Source organism: Protomyctophum bolini, assembly GCF_963924005.1.
Source record: "Protomyctophum bolini genome assembly, chromosome: 13".
Classification (NCBI taxonomy): Eukaryota; Metazoa; Chordata; class Actinopteri; order Myctophiformes; family Myctophidae; genus Protomyctophum; species Protomyctophum bolini.
This window is the reverse complement of record NC_137874.1, coordinates 12,545,436-12,564,154: the sequence shown is the minus strand read 5'-3', so window position 1 is coordinate 12,564,154 and position 18,719 is coordinate 12,545,436. Positions and strand designations below refer to the sequence as shown.

The 18,719-nt window shown below is 43.1% G+C and overlaps 5 protein-coding genes across 5 annotated transcripts; 4 read left to right on the top strand and 1 right to left on the bottom strand.

Moving 5' to 3' along the window:
* Positions 1-8,023: 8,023 nt before the first annotated feature.
* Positions 8,024-9,311, top strand: LOC308327252 (claudin-4-like). The gene has a single exon (XM_080780525.1). It carries the CDS (start codon positions 8,244-8,246, stop codon positions 8,883-8,885), a length of 642 nt encoding a protein of 213 aa, XP_080636651.1. The 5' UTR covers positions 8,024-8,243; the 3' UTR covers positions 8,886-9,311.
* Positions 9,312-10,748: 1,437 nt separating this feature from the next.
* On the top strand, positions 10,749-12,469 carry LOC308327254 (claudin-4-like). Its single transcript, XM_080780530.1, has one exon. It carries the CDS (start codon positions 11,112-11,114, stop codon positions 11,745-11,747), a length of 636 nt encoding a protein of 211 aa, XP_080636656.1. The 5' UTR covers positions 10,749-11,111; the 3' UTR covers positions 11,748-12,469.
* An 834-nt stretch (positions 12,470-13,303) lies between these two features.
* LOC308327255 (claudin-4-like) lies at positions 13,304-14,373 on the bottom strand. Its single transcript, XM_080780531.1, has one exon. The coding sequence runs from the start codon at positions 14,357-14,359 to the stop codon at positions 13,727-13,729; it is 633 nt and encodes a 210-aa protein (XP_080636657.1). The 5' UTR covers positions 14,360-14,373; the 3' UTR covers positions 13,304-13,726.
* Positions 14,374-15,730: 1,357 nt separating this feature from the next.
* Positions 15,731-16,375, top strand: LOC308327251 (claudin-like protein ZF-A89; the record flags this gene model as incomplete). The annotated part of the gene is made up of 1 exon (XM_080780524.1): positions 15,731-16,375. Exon 1 carries the CDS (start codon positions 15,734-15,736, stop codon positions 16,373-16,375), a length of 642 nt encoding a protein of 213 aa, XP_080636650.1. The 5' UTR covers positions 15,731-15,733.
* Positions 16,376-17,221: 846 nt separating this feature from the next.
* LOC308327256 (claudin-4-like) lies at positions 17,222-17,964 on the top strand. Its single transcript, XM_080780532.1, has one exon. It carries the CDS (start codon positions 17,405-17,407, stop codon positions 17,960-17,962), a length of 558 nt encoding a protein of 185 aa, XP_080636658.1. The 5' UTR covers positions 17,222-17,404; the 3' UTR covers positions 17,963-17,964.
* Positions 17,965-18,719: the final 755 nt, after the last annotated feature.

Below are 18,719 nucleotides of genomic sequence, written 5' to 3'. Positions count from 1 at the left end.
ACACAGAATTATGGGTAGTAGCGAAAGGTTATTGAATACCAACAGTCCTAGTCTTATTAGCAAAATACTTTTGTCTCAATAAATGTGGGCCGAATTCAAACTTGTAGGCCTACTAGTAGGAGGCATTTTTCAGCAACACAATTGTGGCGAATGTCTTCAAAGTTCAAACATTGAATCCTATATGTACCACTATATGGTGAAGCCAAATAAAATGTGTTATCAACAGAGAACTATAGTTGCCCACAGGCACAGACACATTCAGGATGATCCTCTTTGATGAAGCTATACTTTATTATTCGGTTCAAACCATATTCCAAGGACAGCATGCCTGCATGTGCATCAGTGCATGCATGTGCGGAATACAAGAACGTTCATCCCAAACACGCTCGCCCAGGGTCAAATCCAGTGACCTCTGAGCGGTCACTAGGCCGGTATTCCTAAATATTCAAACTTAAGTAAAACTATATGCCTAAACCTAACTTTATTCCTAAAACGAATCGTAGTATAAACTATCTAACTATGCTTTAAATCCTAAACTTATTCCTAACCTAAACCTCAGTAAAACAATTGAGGTTGTTTTGGGGCAAGCGTTACAGTTACGCATGTCATGCGTAACTGTAACGCTTGCCCCATGTGTGTGTGTGTGTGTGTGTGTGTGTGTGTTTGTGTGTGTTTGTGTGTGTGTGTGTGTGTGTGTGTGTGTGTGTGTGTGTGTGTGTGTGTGTGTGTGTGTGTGTGTGTGTGAGAGTGAGTGTGCGTGCGTGCGTGTGTGTGTGTGTGAGAGAGTGAGTGTGCGTGCGTGCGTGCGTGTGTGTGTGTGAGAGTGAGTGTGCGTGCGTGCGTGCATGCGTGCGTGCGTGTGCATCTCCTATATTCTGTTCTGATTGTGACTGCAACAATGTTGCTGCGCCACTATCAAACATAAACAAAGACTTTTAATCTTGTGTACTGTGCACCCCTTATCAAACTTCAATATTAGTCTAGACTCTAACACATCTGCCCTATGGCTAACCTGCTTGAAAATGTAACCGCGATAAGATAACACATAATAAATAGTGATACATTTACATTAATTTGACTTTAGGGAAGTAAACACTCAAGCCAATAGCACAAACCATATCGGATGGCCAATATAATCAAATCCATGGCTGATGCAGTCCAATAACAAAGACATTTATATTTGAGAGAATGGTAACACTAAGATGGATTAGTTTGCAGGACAAACAATACCATGATGGTAGAAACATGTTGCTTGGCATTAGTTGAGAGATAGTTAAGCTGGGGTGGGTTTGGCTTGGTTAGGATTAGGGTAAAGACCTGGGAGGGGGGTTAGTTAAATGAGATTGTGCTTCATTCGTCTCCACTCAATGCATATAATTGTGGTTGGTCTGGTTGGTCAACTAAATTCACAGCATTCATAACTATAATCAGTCATGCCCGTACTCTGCAATATCACCAACACTGCCCTTTCGTGTCAGGACAACTAGGAAACTGCATAGATTGCGAGCGTGTTGTATCAACTGAACACAGTAAAATCCTCAATGTTCATTTAACCTTTGAGAGTGTACGAATGTAAATGAACACTGAGGATTTTACTGTGAAGGTTCACCTGACCCGGCTCTCTCACAGCGTTTGATTAACAAGTTTCAGTTAGCAAAAGGATTATCTCTACTCTCTTCTTGTTTGCCTTTGTGCTAGCAGGGGAAGAGATGACAGGTGACTGAACACCCTACCATTATAGGTGCATTGTGACACTGGGAAATGTGACACTGGACACTGTTAAAAAGGAGTCCACCCAAGGTTTTAAAGTATGTCTCCCTATCAATGCATTTTTGTTCCAGCTAGAAACAAACTATACTATCAAAATAAAAAATCTATTCTGTCTTGCCTAATAGGTAAGCAATGGTGTCACTCTTAATTCTTTTCCCTGGAATTTCAGCCACTCTGTTAGTGTACTGTATGTGCCTAATCATTGTAGCCAAAGGTACACAAAGGTTCCACAGTCTTTGAATGAGAAAACGTTTGTGTGGTAATATTATGGTGAGACAATTGCTCACTTGAACCAGATATTGCATTATAGTACAGTACTTGCTCCTACATCACTGCCAATCATACCACTTATCGATTTATCAACAACTCTGTGAAATTAGAAATGACTTTGCAGTTTGATGAATAGTTTTTAAGATAACTTCCGACTGCCAATTCCTTTTATTTTTTATTCCAATCAATCTAGTGATCTAGGGATTTATGCTAAATCATTTCCCAATAAACTACGCCTGATTAAAAGAAAATACTTGGGATAAAAACCCGTTACAGACTTCCATGTAGATATTGTGCCACATGAGAAGAGTGTTTATTCATATTGAACCAAACAAAAGAAAGTTATTTCACCTACATAACCCCAGATAACTTAAATGCTCTCCTTTATGTGCGCTTGCTCTTTGGTTTGAAATGGAAAATGCATACACAGTAATTACCTGTCAAAATGGCCACATAGAATAACCCGGATCACAGTGGACAGGATGTTTGACAAAAGCAGTCATGTTGAGTCAATGTTTCCAAATTTGTCACACAATTTATAGCATCTATCATCATGTCTTTGATTGAAAACATGTGTTTAGATATTGGCTGAACTCCTCAACTGATTAAATGCCATGCCGATGCCAGCTAACATACAGTACGTGCAGTGACTGGGTGCTGCCTCACAGCTGGTGTGTGTGTGTGTGTGTGTGTGTGTGTGTGTGTGTGTGTGTGTGTGTGTGTGTGTGTGTGTGTGTGTGTGTGTGTTTGTGTGTGTGTGTGTGTGTGTGTGTGTGTGTGCATTGACCTGTACTGTACATCGAGCTAAACACACGTACACCAGTGAACCAGACTTATACCCCGCCCAGCTTCCGTTAACATTTGTCATGGTCTCTCCCAGCCAGTCACACACCAAGTTTGTCTTGAGGTGCTCGTTTCAAGTAATACTCATGGTTACTAGGAGCAACCTCAGTAGGTCACAGGGTCCTGGCACTGTCCATGTTGTAAATAGATTCCTTAGATGCTTGGCTGTAGGCCTTTTCAGGGGCCCATGGATTTTGGCAGCCCCCAAAAAGATTTATGGACCATTAAAAGAGCATTTAAAATGTCTTTGAACACTGACAGATCAAACAATGTCAGAACAACCACTATCTGTTTCCCTTTGTGAAAAGGCTTCCTTGGAAGAACCAAATGCACCATGCTACTTTCCAAGTTGTGTGTTATGTAATGCGGCATTGACCGGCGTCCTGATAAACTCTATTGTGCTTGTGAGGTCAGTATGTGAACTGCACAAATCTGTGTAAGAGTTTAAAAATATTAAATTAAATTCAGATCAATACATCTTTATTGTCCTTGGAGAGTGATTCCGGTGCAGCATAAAACATTATAGACAAGAAGAACTGTAAAAGAAAAAATAATAATTTATACAAAGTGCAATTAATACATAACTGCAGTAGAATATACGACATTCAACAATAAAAGGTGGACTGTTACAGTTGATGGTTGATGAAAGGAATTAGGAGTCTGGTCCTCCACCCAGAGGGCATGCGTAACTCCTGGTGCAAGGGATTCCCATCCCCTGGGGCTAGGATTTGAGGTGGAGTTCCTGCCCGGGTGTCTGTAGTAGCTACAGAGCAGAGCAGAGAGCTCGAGACAGAGTATGTGTTGGGAATTAAAGTTGAGAAGTAGGCTATCATTTCCACTGAATCTGTAGCCTACTTCAAAAGAGTGAAAGAATGATCTATATGCACACAACATGTCTCTTCTCACGGAATATCACAAAACCATGGAGCGAGCGAAATAAATAATTTCACCCACTTTGCACAATGTGACAAGTAAAACTGAAACACACACACACACACACACACACACACACACACACACACACACACACACACACACACACACACACACACACACACACACACACACACACACACACAACACACACACACACACACACACACACACACACACACACACACACACACACAAGCAAGCCTTTTTTTTATAAGGAAACTCTGCTGCCTCCCTTGGGGCATACTGGAGAACTGCAGAGATGTTCGGGTATGTGAAAGAGTTTGATGTTTCTTTCATGTCTGTATGTGTGGGAGTGCAGGAGGTTAAGCTTTGTGACACACAGACCTGTCAGATATGCTATATATCATCCTTGCTTTTCCTTACACTGACCCCTATTTGTCTGCTCTCTCAGCTGCCATTACTGCTATATCAAAGCCTTCGGGTCAACTTTCCAGGACAACAACCAAGTGTGTTCTGCATCACAGTCAGTCTTCTGTCTGTCTGCAGCCTGAGAACACACACAGGCTTAACTATCGGGCAGAGAATTGATTCAATGGAACTGTTCATTAGGTTAGGTTGCCTACACAGGATAATCGTTAGGTTATATGACTCTTTATTACTCTCTTCTTATGGTGCCTTTACTCTTCTGTGACGTATCGTTCAAATGTGAAGGGCTTTTTCACACTCTAGGCTAGTTGGTAGGCAATAATACATTTATTTCCAGCATACAGGATGGAAACTGACTTTGGATTCCTTATTTCCTTCACATAACTTTTGGAAATAATACAGATATATTTACATATTATTTGTAAATTAAATGACTATAAATCATCATTGTGTTGTGAGCATGTAGATAAGATATTTTTGTAATATTTATACACATAATATATATATATATTATACACACACACACACACACACACACACACACGCACACACACACGCACGCATGAATGCACAGGATATTTTGCCTGGGAAACTGTTTCTAGGAAACACGAACCAACGTCCCTGGGTTCATGAATCATGGCTGAGAACATTTAGTTTGTATTTAGTTTTGACATTTGGCATTGTGTTCTCTGATAGCTAACATTCCTTTGGGAGCTGTGATAATGAAGATTTTCCAAATTATTTTATACCCTTTAGTACCTCTAGTGCTTCATTTTGAAGTATTTTAAATAATGTTTTCAGTATTTTTTTTTACAATCTCGTTCCCTCGAATTAGGTTAACTAGACCTGTACGTGCCCGTCGACCACCGGCCTACTTGAGAACGATGCAACTTTGGAACCTAATAATGTTGTCAACTTCTCATAGCGCCCATTTTAACTGTCTGTGTCCCTAATGGAGATGTATGTTGTATCTGCCTGTCTGCCTGTGTCTGAAGAGGGCAAACTGACTGACTGTGAAAAGTGGACTGGTTAAGTAATCAATTGTCAGGTGTGGGATTGCCATGGCAATCAATTGGGGCAGAGGCTGGAAATTGCACAGGTGAGGGGATTTAGGCTGATTAGGCCCACTGGCAGAGCCTGAGCAGAGCCTTTTGGAGAACCGTGGGTCCAACCGACTCGATACCGGGCACTGCACTCCCTGCGGGGGTGTGGAACGCGTGTGTCAAATTAGAAGTCGGTGGGGCAAACGGTTATCGAGTTATGTGCATTACAACCGTACACACGCACGCACGCATGCCACACACAGACACAGCAGATAGACAGCTCCACAAGATCTGTTCTGTTTCAAAGAAAAACACACCATATTCATATGCCACTGTAATGTGGAATGCCCTGACATCATCCATTAAAGCAGTGGTTCTCAAAGTTGGGTCCTTGGAGGGTTCCAGGGGGTCTCCAGCGAAAGTAGTTAACATAGCATCAAATATCGTTAACATTTTGAATGCCCCCAAATGCATAGCAATTTGGGGGACCTGTGCCTATGACAAGCCATTCCAATCAAAATGGGCAGGGGTGAAGTGGGTTCTGGGAGTAAGGCCAAGTAGCACAAGTTTGTTTTGGGATGTCTGGAGCCTTTGTTTTAAGCCGGGTCTTTGAGATGATGTGGTACCATGAGGTGCATAGTCGAAGAAACCTTGTATGAGGGCTCCTGGGTCTTCAAGGTATTTTTGTTGTCATGAGATCAGTGTACACTGTACAGGATTGTTCTTTGGTTGATTTTTTTTTTTACATTGGTGGCCATTTTATCACAGGAAAGATTTGCCTTCAGAATGGAACCTATAGGAAAGTACTATTGTCACCAACTTTAACTGAGAAGCTGTCGGCCTCGCTGAAATTACTATTTGATCCCAAAGAGAATGGATTCAGTTTTTCCCAGGTTTAATGAAAGTTTATTATCAGCGAGTCAGGTGCAGATTCTACCAAGTTCAGAGCTGAGGGCTTTTTCAAACTTTTTTGTTGAGACCAGCAGTGCTCAATCATCCGCGAACAGGAACAAATTGCAGTCACAAGCTGATGTAATGTAGGTTACATATATTAGGAATAATAACGGATAATGCTTCCTTGTGGAACGCCACGTACAGCGGGAGGGGGTGGGTCAGTGTTCCGTTCACCTCCACCACCATCAGTTTCCTCCCCTCCAGGTAGGATTGCATCCAGCTCACTGATGTGCTATCAAAACTAATCAGTATGGAGTGGTTTACAGTGTCGAAAGAGGTCCAGTATGACCATGCCACAGTTTTTGCCAGCATCCACCTCGTGTTTGATGTGATCTGTCAAATAGAGGAGGCATGTGTCAGTGGAATGGGATGTTCTGAAGCCAGATTGTAATTCATACTAATTATATTATATTAATTAATAATATATTATTATTATTATTATTATTATTTTCAAGATACTTTTCAACCTTTTCATAGACTATTTTTCGAGATGGATCTAAGAATAAAAATAGGGCGGTTCACATTCACTGGCAACTGGGGGCAAAGAACACATTAGAGCAGCACATTTCACTTGTGTGCGTGCGTGCGTGCGTGCGTGCGCGCGTGTGTGTGTGTGTGAGTGCAGTCTTGAATTTTAGATCTCAACTCTACATTCCTCACCATTGTCTGAGTTAATCTGTATGCGATGAAGTCAACACACTGTAGATACCTCCAACCCTCCCTGCTGTACCCTCTGGGCTTTGTTGTTGCCTGGTTTCACTTACTGAAAAACATCATCACGTTTCGCCGAATGAAAAGGACCATAAGTAAGCTCCCAAGAGCATCATTTCTTGCATAATAGAGTAAATCACCATTCCATCCATAGTTGGTGACACTGTCACAGCATGACATATAGCATATGACCATATTTGGTCACTCATACGTTTTTCGGTGGAAGGCATTTGCATGAGAATGAGTGAGTCATGTCTGTTTTGCCCTACCCCACAACCTGAGCTGAAACTCGAGAGGCGGCGGGGGTGGTTGATGTTTGAGGGGTGGATAGACAAGAGACATTGTCTATCCACCTGACCATATGATTTATGTTGTTGCATCCTTTATGACATGAATCATGGTCATACCAAGGTTATAGTTTTGCATTTTCCATTAGATTTTTTTCCCCCAATTTCAGTTTAGTTTTGATTCCCTTTTAAAGTGGGTTTGCTAGTTTAGTTTTTGAAAATGCGTAGTTTAACTTTTTTTTATTAGTAAAGGTGATTTTTTAAAATTCTAATATGGATTAGTCAAGGGCGAGATTCAACAAGGTCAGAACAAAATAGCTACTGTAAACTAGCAGTTTCAGTTGTTTCACTAGTTTTAGTTAACTATAATAATAACCTTGGCTCACATACACAGTACACCCATACACTGATGAATAAATTGTACTGTATATTTGTTGTGTTGTTCAACACTGTCTTACTGTATGTTACAAACTAGGAAACACACTTCCATGATTATGTTAAACAATGACAAACTGACAATGGGGTTGGGGGGAGGGAAACAATGTAACTGAGATCCACCATTCAACAGAACCTAGCAAGTTCACATGCGTGTGTGCGTGTGTGTGTGTGTGTGTGTGTGTGTGTGTGTGTGTGTGTGTGTGTGTGTGTGTGTGTGTGTGTGTGTGTGTGTGTGTGTGTGTGTGTGGTATGTGTGTGGGTGTGTGTGTGAGGTGGGTGGATCTGAAGAGCAGGTTGCTGGTGATGGTTAGGTGTTTTCCTCAATGGCTCCTCCCCATCTGCAGATAAGATCATTATGTACCTGCTCTCCTCCGAACCCTCCACCATTCTGCTGGCTGACTGTGACACACAACCTCTACCTCCCATTGTTACACAGAAAGAGACAAAGAAACATCTGTCCTACGTCACTCCGAGTGGACGACAACAAACATCCGAGATTCGGCCAGAACAACATACAGAGACCCTCTCAGGTCAAGCTTGACAGACAAGGAAGAACCAGTTTTTTAAAACAAAGCGAGGAAAGAGCAACAACAGATTTACCAAGATGGTGTCAGCTGGATTGCAAATGGTGGGCATGGCCCTGGGGTTCCTGGGCTGGATTGGGTCCATTGTGGTGTGCGCCATCCCCATGTGGAAGGTCTCTGCCTTCATAGGCAGCAACATTGTCACCGCGCAGACCACCTGGGAGGGCATCTGGATGAACTGTGTGCACCAGAGCACGGGCCAGATGCAGTGCAAGGTCTACGACTCTTTGCTGGCCCTCAGCTCTGATCTGCAGGCCGCCCGAGCCCTCACCATCATCTCCATCATCGTGGGCGTCTTTGCCATCCTGCTCGCCGTGGCCGGGGGGAAGTGCACCAACTGTGTTGGGGAGGAAAGGGCCAAGGCCAAGGTGGGCGTAGCAGCTGGCGTCGCGTTCATCGTGTGTGGTATCCTGGTCCTGATCCCTGTGTGCTGGACAGCTTCCACCATCGTCCGAAACTTCTACAGCGCGCTCACGATCGGTGCTCAGAAGAGAGAGTTGGGTGCCGCCCTCTACATTGGCTGGGGGGCTGCTGCACTTTTGCTGATCGGAGGGGGCCTGCTCTGCGCCAACTGCCCTAAAGGTGACGAGTCCCCTGCAGTCCGGTACAAGCAGGCTAGGTCTGATGCCTCAGCACCTGCATCTAGTAAAGACTACGTCTAAGACTGCATGGAGAATCAGGGAGTAAAAAGATTTATCTTTTTACATGGCTGAGATACAGCACTGTTTATTGGGACAGACTACTGGGTTTGAGTGTATATGATAAGATGATATGTGAAACATCTCAGGATGTCTCGATGCTGTTGCGCAAAGTATTCTACTGCTCATGCAGGGAGTGGGTTTTGAAAACAGAAGGGGCAAGATATGAACCACACCCAAAGAAGGAATTGAATTCCTAAATGTTTAAGCAGTTTAAGCTGTGTTATGTTTTTATTCTTGTACTATACCTATATATTCTCCAGCATTTATAATGAAAACCTTTTCACATTCATTTTGGAATTACGATACCTTTTTACAATGTCTGTTTAGGCTGTTTAATTAATCATGAGTGTCATCATGTCTATAAATAAATATTTTGTTTAAAAATCATCATCTCTGCATTTTTATTTAAACCTGAAAATGTTACTGTATTTTCTCACAGCTTTAAAAAAAATCTTCCAATCTAAAAACGCAGGATTATAATTTTGTATAACTATTTCCTATATATATATATATTTTTTTTAAACATCAGTTTACTTAAAACATTTACAGTTTACAGTGCATTATGTACGATATCAAAGCATCATGCACCTGTTACCCTGCAATGTGGACAAACGGCAGCGGTAGACATTTCGAGTAAAACAGCTTTTGATTGTGTGTATTTCTAGTAGAGCAGGTCTAGGTGTGGCAGAGCAAAGCAGCATCACTGGTGGTTTGAAACCTGCCCTTGTTCAAACGGGGACTGGGAGACCAATCTCATTTCATTTGTTTAGAGAGCAAATATTTCAATTCCATGCAAATGAGGCAATGTTCACATTGCTTTTCTTTGACCCTTTACTTGTACAGTAATAGTTATGTGGTGAGCACCACATTATTATGCCAAAAGGAAATAAATCACACCCGTGTGAACTGAGTGGTGCAACTCCCCTCTCCCCCCGCCCCTCCTCTCCTCTTTCTTTCTCTCTCTCATTAGCAGGCAACAGTGCAGCAATAATACTATCTCTCTCTCTCTCTCTCTCTGTTTCTGGCACAACAGCGCCCCTACTGGTAGTCATAGTCATACTGGTGCTCATGAACCAACACATAGGTATGTGAACCAACACATAGGTGAACACGGACATTGCTGTTCCTTGGAGTGGTTGCACCACTCAAAAATAAATGGCATTATGGCAATTCAACTTGTTCTTTTGGAATTTGCATGTGTAACACCATGTGAAATGGACAGGTGCAAAACAGAGTGCATTGTGGCGCCATCTGTTGTACTACTGTGGCACTGTTTTTTAAAAGTAGCTGAAATGAGTTCTATCACAACCAGGATAAGGTTTAATTTTCAAATGCATGTAATGTAAACTGAATTTGACCATTGCATGCTGCTTTAGACCTTTTTCTTTTTTTTACCTCTACAAGTAAACAAAAGGAAAATGAAAAACATCTAAAACAAATGTGTGAATTTAAAGCAAATTAATTAAGTATTTATGTATAGCTTTTTCTTTTCTTGTGTGCACAAATGTTCTTGTGTCTATGTGTGTATGTGATATGTCTTACTGACTCACATTCAGAAACGCCCATGCGCACGCACGCACGCACGCACGCACGCACGCACGCACGCACGCACGCACGCACGCACGCACGCACGCACGCACGCACACACACACACACACACACACACACACACACACACACACACACACACACACACACACACACACACAGGTGGAGGAGACAGGTGCTGGGCATATTGTTCCCAGGACCGAGAGTATAGCTTGTGGTACCAAGGCTTAAATGTGTGTGAACAATGAAGACATGGGGGATAGACTGGCCTTGGGATATCCAGTGTCAGCTTTCCCCTTTTGTTCGGCAGCATAGAAACCCCACCCTGAAAGTTTGAACTATAGCAGGATTCTGTTATCCTCTTATCCTCTTACAGCCAGAGCTCCACAGCATCACAACTTTGAGTATCACTGCTAAGCAAACAGTCCCTCTGTTAGGTCCGAAGGTGGAACTGGAGAAACGCTTCCATAATAACTGAGCACAAACTGCCAGCTTTGACCTGTCAGAGGTGCATTTGACTTATTCAAATCTCTATAGAGCTGGACCTGTGTGCACTGTGCAGGACCAATTATTTCCTCTCCTTCTAGCAGCAGCGACGTTCAAGCAACAGACGCAGCAGCAACCGCAGGTCAACGGACCATGGCTTCTCAGGGCCTCCAGATCATGGGCGTGCTCATGGCTTTTATCGGCTGGATGGGCACCATCATCACCTGCGCCATGCCCATGTGGAGGGTCACTGCCTTCGTCGGAGCCAACATCGTCACGGCCCAAGTCATCTGGGAGGGCCTGTGGATGAACTGTGTGGTCCAGAGCACAGGTCAGATGCAGTGCAAGGTCTATGACTCCATGTTGGCCTTACCGCAGGACCTGCAGGCCGCCAGGGCCATGGTCATCATCGCCGTGATCGTGGGGGTGTTCGGAGTCCTGATGGCCGTGGTCGGAGGGAAGTGCACCAACTGCATGGAGGACGAGACGGCCAAGGCCAAAGCCTGCATCGTGGCCGGGGTGATCTTCATCATCGCCGCCCTCCTCATCATGATCCCTGTGTCATGGTCGGCCCACGCCGTCATCAGGGATTTCTACAACCCCCTGGTGGTCGCAGCTCAGAGGAGGGAGCTCGGGGCTGCGCTGTACATCGGCTGGGGGTCCTCTGGACTGCTGCTGCTCGGAGGAGGGCTGCTCTGCAACAACTGTCCTCCCAAGGACAACAGGCCCTACGTCGCTGCTAAGTTTGCACCGGTCAGGTCGGTGTCTGCAGCTATGGACTATGTGTGAGTGTTTCCACCATAGGGCTTCTGACGAGCAGCAGCATATATATGAAGCCTTTAAATGTGACTTAAGAGTCTGCTTCAATCATGATTTTAAGATTCAAGGTGTTTGGTTTAACGACTTTAACCATGGTGTTCCTATTTTTGGGCATCTCAAATACGGAATGGAAATAGAAGAGCTACAATCTTACGACATGTCACGATGTGAGTTTGAAGATCTGCTAACTGTACTTTCTATATTTGTTGTATGACAAAGTATAGAGGGCTTAAGTGGTTACAATCTATTGTTGAAGAATGCTGATCATTCATATGCCATTTTCAGAATTAGAATGAATGAATCACATTACCAATACAAGCTTTACTGACACATTTGCAATTAAAAAAATACAGTAAAGCTGAATATTTACTTAACATGAAAAGCATATGGATACTTCTTCTGCTCATCTTACATTCGATTATTGACACTGGTTGTCAGTACACTCCACAGTTCAATGTGGAGAGAACTCAAAGTATTACTTTAAATATTCTCCCCTCTTAGACTGGCTCCCAGAGTGGAAAAGCCTTATGAAATATTGTGAAACACATTTTTATAGTTAAGGTAATAATAAAATGGACGATATTTTGAGTCATAATTTTCAGTAAATGGCCACTGGTGAACAAAGTTGAAACTAAAACGGTTTCATACATCTATAATTTCCAAGCTGCATAGGACAGTGTGTACAGACAACTATTCCACATTTCTTTGTCTAAGATCGTATGTTTTTTAATCATTTTCCAACATTGTTACTGTAGAAATATTAGCCTATGTGAAAAGCCAACTTCGGACTAAATCCAATACCTTTTTTTAAGTCCTCATTTTGCATTTGTTTATATATATATATTTTTTGTTCATATCCACAATGATATACTATGAACTTATTATTCACTTTGCTCTTATGCGAGTAAGCTCTTTATATTATCTTTTATGCAGTAAAATACAGTATAATTCTGTTGTTTGATTTGCATGTTGTAATAAAAGTGAAAACATATAAAGCTGTATTCCTTTAATGCACTCTGACTCCTCTCTGCCCCTCTGACCATCATGATAAGGCATTCTGGAATTCAGGGGAGTAACTTGAGTCTCAAGAGAAATTTTCAGGCCAAGTGAGGTTGGGATGTTTGCCATGGTGTAATCAACAGCCCCCGTGTAAAGACATTCATTTACAGTTTACTTTCTTGAGCGAGACAGAGACAATGGTATGATGTGCACTTTTGTGCAGGCATGGATACATGTTGCCGAGGAACGCGTGTACATGTCCAAAACCTCAGACTGCCCTGTGCACATCTGCCAAGTCTGTCAGGTTGATGTAAGCCTCCAATTGTGTCCATGGGCATCCCTTTGAGACCAGTTGGACAAGCAAATGAATAGGTTAAGCCTGATTTATACTCTGTAGGTTGCTGAGAAGATAAGTTCATGTGAATATATATAGGCTTCTTTCTCACTTTTAAGTCATCTTGCTTCTTGGCTCTTCAATTATTGTAACGAGAGAGCAGGCCTACTGAATAAAACAGGCCTTCTGACAAAAATACTGTTTATTTCCTGTGACAAATAGAACATTAAATCATACAACACTGTACTTAGACAGCTTCAAATTACTTTTGTGGTACAATGAACACGGAAACATTAGGCTAAATACTGACCATAGTACTTGAAACACATCAAAATTGTAACACAATGTCAAATAGACAAGTCAAAGATGAATTTGAGTATAATCCTGCATCCTCACATATCACAAACCTCAACTCACGTTGTTTATGTAAAACAACAATAGGCTACATAGCCTACCATACACTGTTAGTCAACTAAGTTATTTACTAAAATAACTCAAACACAGTTCAATAAACAACAGATTTCTACCTACAGAATTGTAAAAGATATTTCCTTAAAAACAGAAGGAAAGAAAGTCTTTGTTTATCACAGCAAATGTCAATGACCAAAACACAAAGTCAAACAAATTCCTTCCCTGGTGTGGTGGATTTTGGCGCAGAGTATTTTGCTCCATTGTAACGGTCCCCCCTTGATGGGCATTGACAGCAGAGCAGAGCACCACCCACCAGCAGCAGTCCAGACGCGCCCCATCCGATGTACAAGCAGGCGCCCAGCTCCCTTCTCTGTGCGTCATTAACCATGGGGTTGTAGAAGTCTTTTATGATAGTATTAGCGGGCAGAGACACCGTAACCAGACACAGTGCTCCACTCAGCAGAAAGAAAACACCTGCTGAAATGGCCACCCTGGCCTTCGCTGATCGGTCGTCGATGCACGTGGTGCATTTCCCTCCGACCACTGAAAGGAGAAGGCCGAACAGTGAGAACAGGATGGCGATGACGACCATGGCACGGCCGGCTTGGAGATCCGGGGGTAACGCCAGCAGAGAGTCGTAGACCTTACACTGCATCTGGCCTGTACTCTGCACCACACATGTCATCCAAAGTCCTTCCCAGATGGTCTGAGCAACCACGATGTTGTTGCCAATGAACGCAGACACTTTCCACATAGGCAGAATGCAGATGGTGATGTTCCCCACCCATCCCAGCACTGCCAGACCGACTCCCAGAATCTGAAGTCCCAAAGATGCCATGTCGCTATACTCGCTTGCCTTTTCTCCTCTCCCGCTGCGTGCGCTCTTCTGAAAGTCACCAACTAAACTCTCACAAAGTGGGGAACTTATAAACACAGATCCCCACCCCCCCTGGCCCCCTCCGTCATCTGGGTGGGCTTTGGCTCAGCTACACATCCATCAATTTGACCTTGAGATCACAGATGGTACGCCCTCCCTTTCACAGGGCCCTCAACCATTATAACTCTGTTTCATCTGTTTCATTCGCATATAAAAGTTTTGAACTTTGACAGAGTAAAAAAAGTTAGGAGAAAAAAAAAGTTCTGCCAGTCATGGGCTAAGCTTTCAGTCAGCAGACATTTATCAGGGTAAACAGCCTACACAATGAACAGGAATATTATAAAACTGGGAGAAAATATAAAGCTGAAATTTCTTTTTTTCCCCAGAACCTCCACCCCCCACAGTCTGAACCTATTCTGAATTAAAATAGCTCTTCAAAATATACAGAGGTGCAGCAAAATCCCGAGCGTTCATTTCACTAAAGTCAAATAATGATTATAGACCCATCTTACACCATCAGAGTTAAATGAACACAACACAGGATTTAGCTGTGTGGGTTATTATGGATTTTCACATTATATGACCTGTGTCTGATTGGCTCCCTGGCAGGCATATATAGTTTTACTGAGGTCAGGGTTAGGGTTAAGGTTAGGTTTAGGCATAGTTTTACTTTATTTTGTGGAAAACCTAGCTGATCTACGCATTATGACCTTTTGGATAAGCTATTTTCAGTTAAGATGATTTAATGCAGAGTGAAAATGCACTATAACCCTGAGGAACTCCGAACTAGTAACTATGGTCAACCAAGTTTAGGGTTTAAGTTAAAGTCAGATTTTAAATAATTGAATCTGTGATGTAAACGTCAACCACTTGACATAATGTACAGTAGTCACACCATTAACACATACACCCCTACCATATCTATGTTCCAGACAGCCACACATAACACCATGGAATTGTTATCATTACACTATATTAATATTATTATTTCTTAAACATATTTTCAAACTAAGGAGTGCCAATTCCTTTACTACAGAGAACCCCTTCCCAGTGTGTGTGCGTGCGTGTGTGTGTGCATTCGTGCATGTGTGTCTGCACGTGACTGTGCAGTGTGTTTGTGTGTGTGTTTGTGGGTGTGCTAAATGGAACTGGCCTGTTAAGTCACACACAGGTGCTGTCAATTAATCAATTTCAAAACAGCCAATCAGGATCAGCCACAGTTTCAGGAAGTGGGTATAAAGGCCCCAGGGAAGCTGTTTGGTGCATCAGTGTGTTCTTTGAGTTTTGTTCCTGCCACCAACTTTGCAGTCATTTTGATCCTGTCCAGTCAACATCATGCCGTCTGCTGGTCTTGAGATGTGCGGCACACTCCTGGCAATCATTGGGTTCCTTGGTGATATCATCGTGTGTGCACTGCCCATGTGGAAGGTCTCCGCTTTCATCGGGAGCAACATAGTGACTGCACAGACCTACTGGGAGGGCCTGTGGATGACGTGCGTCAAGCAGAGCACAGGCCAGATGCAGTGTAAGGTCTACGACTCCATGCTGGCCCTGAGCCGGGATCTCCAAGCATCCCGGGCTCTGATTGTCATCTCCATCCTCGTGGCGTTGATGGGACTCCTTCTGGCCGTCGCTGGGGGAAAGTGCACCAACTGCATTGAGGACGAGTCCGACAAGAGCAAGGTAGCCATCACTGCCGGGGTGTTTCTCATCGTCGCCGGTGTCCTGGTCCTGATCCCTGTGTCGTGGTCTGCCAACACCGTCATCAGGGACTTCTACAACCCCATCATGGTAAATGCACAGCGGCGAGAGCTGGGTGCTGCCCTCTTCATCGGCTGGGGATGTGCAGGTCTCCTCTTGATCGGTGGCGCACTGCTCTGTTGCCACTGCTCAAAGAAGAACAAGGAAGAGAGGGGATATGCTGTGAAATATTCTGCCCCACGTTCAGCAGCAGGTAGTGGAGGAGCCTATGTCTAAACTCTAGGTCTTGAGTCAGTCTGGAAAGCTGAAGACAAAGGGTGGCTCGATCAGCCAAAATGGACACTGACTTTCAAAAGGAACACTTGACTTTGTTTGTTCTCTCCATGATTTTGTTTTTCTCCATGAATTTTAAGCTGTGTTGCAATTATTGCATGTTTTAATTTCTTGTGATTTTGCCTATTTTTAAATTGCTTGTCATTGCTTTATTCAATAAAAGTCATTTAACTTTGATCATGTTTCCTTTCCCTTTGTGAATCATGGTGTCTATGACAATGACTGTTATGGGTTCACACGGTAGAATCTTTTCCCTGGTGTGAGCATACAATAGAGTAGGATTGGAACATTTTACTTCCTGGTTGGCAGAAAGTATATACACTCTTGGTCAAATTACTTGAAAATGTTAGTTTAAAAATACTATTTGCTTATGCCAAATTACTGCGCATGTCTCATCCAGTTTCTTCTTTTGACTGTTTCTCACTGATTTACTATGGCACATTAGGAGTCCACTAGTGGTTCTCAAACATTCATTTCATTCAGGGCTCTCTGTTTCTGGTAATGTCTAATTTTGTATCTGTGGAAAATTGAATTTTGACAAATATCCACAAGCCATCTGTCCATTCACTGCTGGTTAGCCATAGCATTTTCCCTCCAGAGAAGGCATGTGATCTTGGCACTGTCTGACGGTTTTGGTTTAACAAAGTGGCTCCTCAGTCCTCACACATCTCCTTGGTTACCAGTGTTCCCTCCCACTCCTGTCTACTCTACAATGTAGGAATCAGGCCCAGCAGGAAACATGATCAACAACCTTTTCAATCCCCTCCCTGTTCTCATTGTCATGCCTGCTACGCTAAACCCACCCAGTTTCAGACTGCATGTAATTGTTTTCACTTTGACCAGCGGCTTTTGGACTTCATGTACCTGTAGTTATTGGGAGGATAATGTTGTGCCACAGATCAGGCGAGGCTTTTCACACGGATAACTTTTGAACCAAGTGTTGGACTTGAGAACTTTCTACTTTGAGGAAATATGGGCAGGCAAATACTTGGTTTGTGTCTAGCACTCCTGGGCTTCCTCGGCACCATCACGATCTGTGGCCTGCCTGCATGGAAGGTAACAGCCTTTATAGGGGCAAACATAATCACTGCCCAGGTATTCTGGCAAGGCATATGGATGAACTGTGTGATTCAGAGCACTGGCCACTCGCAATGCAAGGCCTATGATTCTATGCTGGCCTTACCCCAGGACCTGCAGGCTGCCAGGGCCCTCGTCTGTGTCTCTATTGCGGTGAGTGTGGTGGCCATCGGGCTCACCGTGGTTGGGGCGCACTGCACAAACTTCCTTCGTCATGACGGGCTGAGGAAGAACAATGTTGGCATTGCGGGAGGTGTGGTGTTCTTACTGGCGGGTGTCTTGTGTATAATTCCTGTCAGCTGGTCAGCACACAGCACCATCACAGGCTTCTACAACCCCATGGCCTCTCAGGAGAGGAGGGGCGAGCTCGGGGCGTCCATCTACGTGGGTTGGGCGTCGGGAGCCCTGCTGATCATCGGAGGAGGGATACTGAGTGCTGCGTACAGATGCTGAGGCATAGAAGACATGGGACAGTTACAATGCTATATTATTTCTCATATGAGCGGCCAGTGCTCAGCTTTGAATTCAAAAATGTCTTTAAAAGATCCTATTCAATGATTTAGATAATATTGCATTGCACTAGAGATTTTATGTTTGATTTTATATTTTGTTTAAACTGGATGAAGTTGTACGAATGTACGTACAGTATATATACAATATGCCTGCATTTGATGCTAGTTTTAGTTTTTTAACTAGACAAACGCACACAATGGGCATTCATTGTATAGGGTTATTTGTAGTGAAGATAGACGTAATGAAGATTATATATATAGATCTATATTGATATTTTTTATATACTTAGAAACAAAATAATGTAAATGTAATAGACTTTGTAGATTCTTAATGGCATTTCTGTCCCTGGAAACATTGGAAACATATTGCTTCACCATTGTAAATGTGAGACATCACATTATTTTGAGTGGCCGTGGCCAAGATATTGTCCGGAGAATTAAAATGCATGTATAGAAGGGCTCTTAATTACTACTGCATGTGTTGTGGAGTTTAACAATCAGCATGAACCAGCTCTGTGTATAGCCTACCTGACAGCCAGAATAACTAGATTTGGATCTAGGCCAAATGAGGTCTGAATTACCCTGTGTAAATTTACAGAGTGCACAAGAGTACCTGCCTTGATCAGTTGATCAATACATCTTCTGAAGACTTTCAACAAACTGATGCTGTATAGCTTGCTCTCCTCTTGAAGAGAAAG

Bases quoted from the DNA above. Each gene is read 5' to 3' on its own strand.
- LOC308327252 (XM_080780525.1), top strand. From the start codon at position 8,244: ATGGTGTCAGCTGGATTGCAAATGGTGGGCATGGCCCTGGGGTTCCTG.
- LOC308327255 (XM_080780531.1), bottom strand. From the start codon at position 14,359: ATGGCATCTTTGGGACTTCAGATTCTGGGAGTCGGTCTGGCAGTGCTG.
- LOC308327254 (XM_080780530.1), top strand. From the start codon at position 11,112: ATGGCTTCTCAGGGCCTCCAGATCATGGGCGTGCTCATGGCTTTTATC.
- LOC308327256 (XM_080780532.1), top strand. From the start codon at position 17,405: ATGGGCAGGCAAATACTTGGTTTGTGTCTAGCACTCCTGGGCTTCCTC.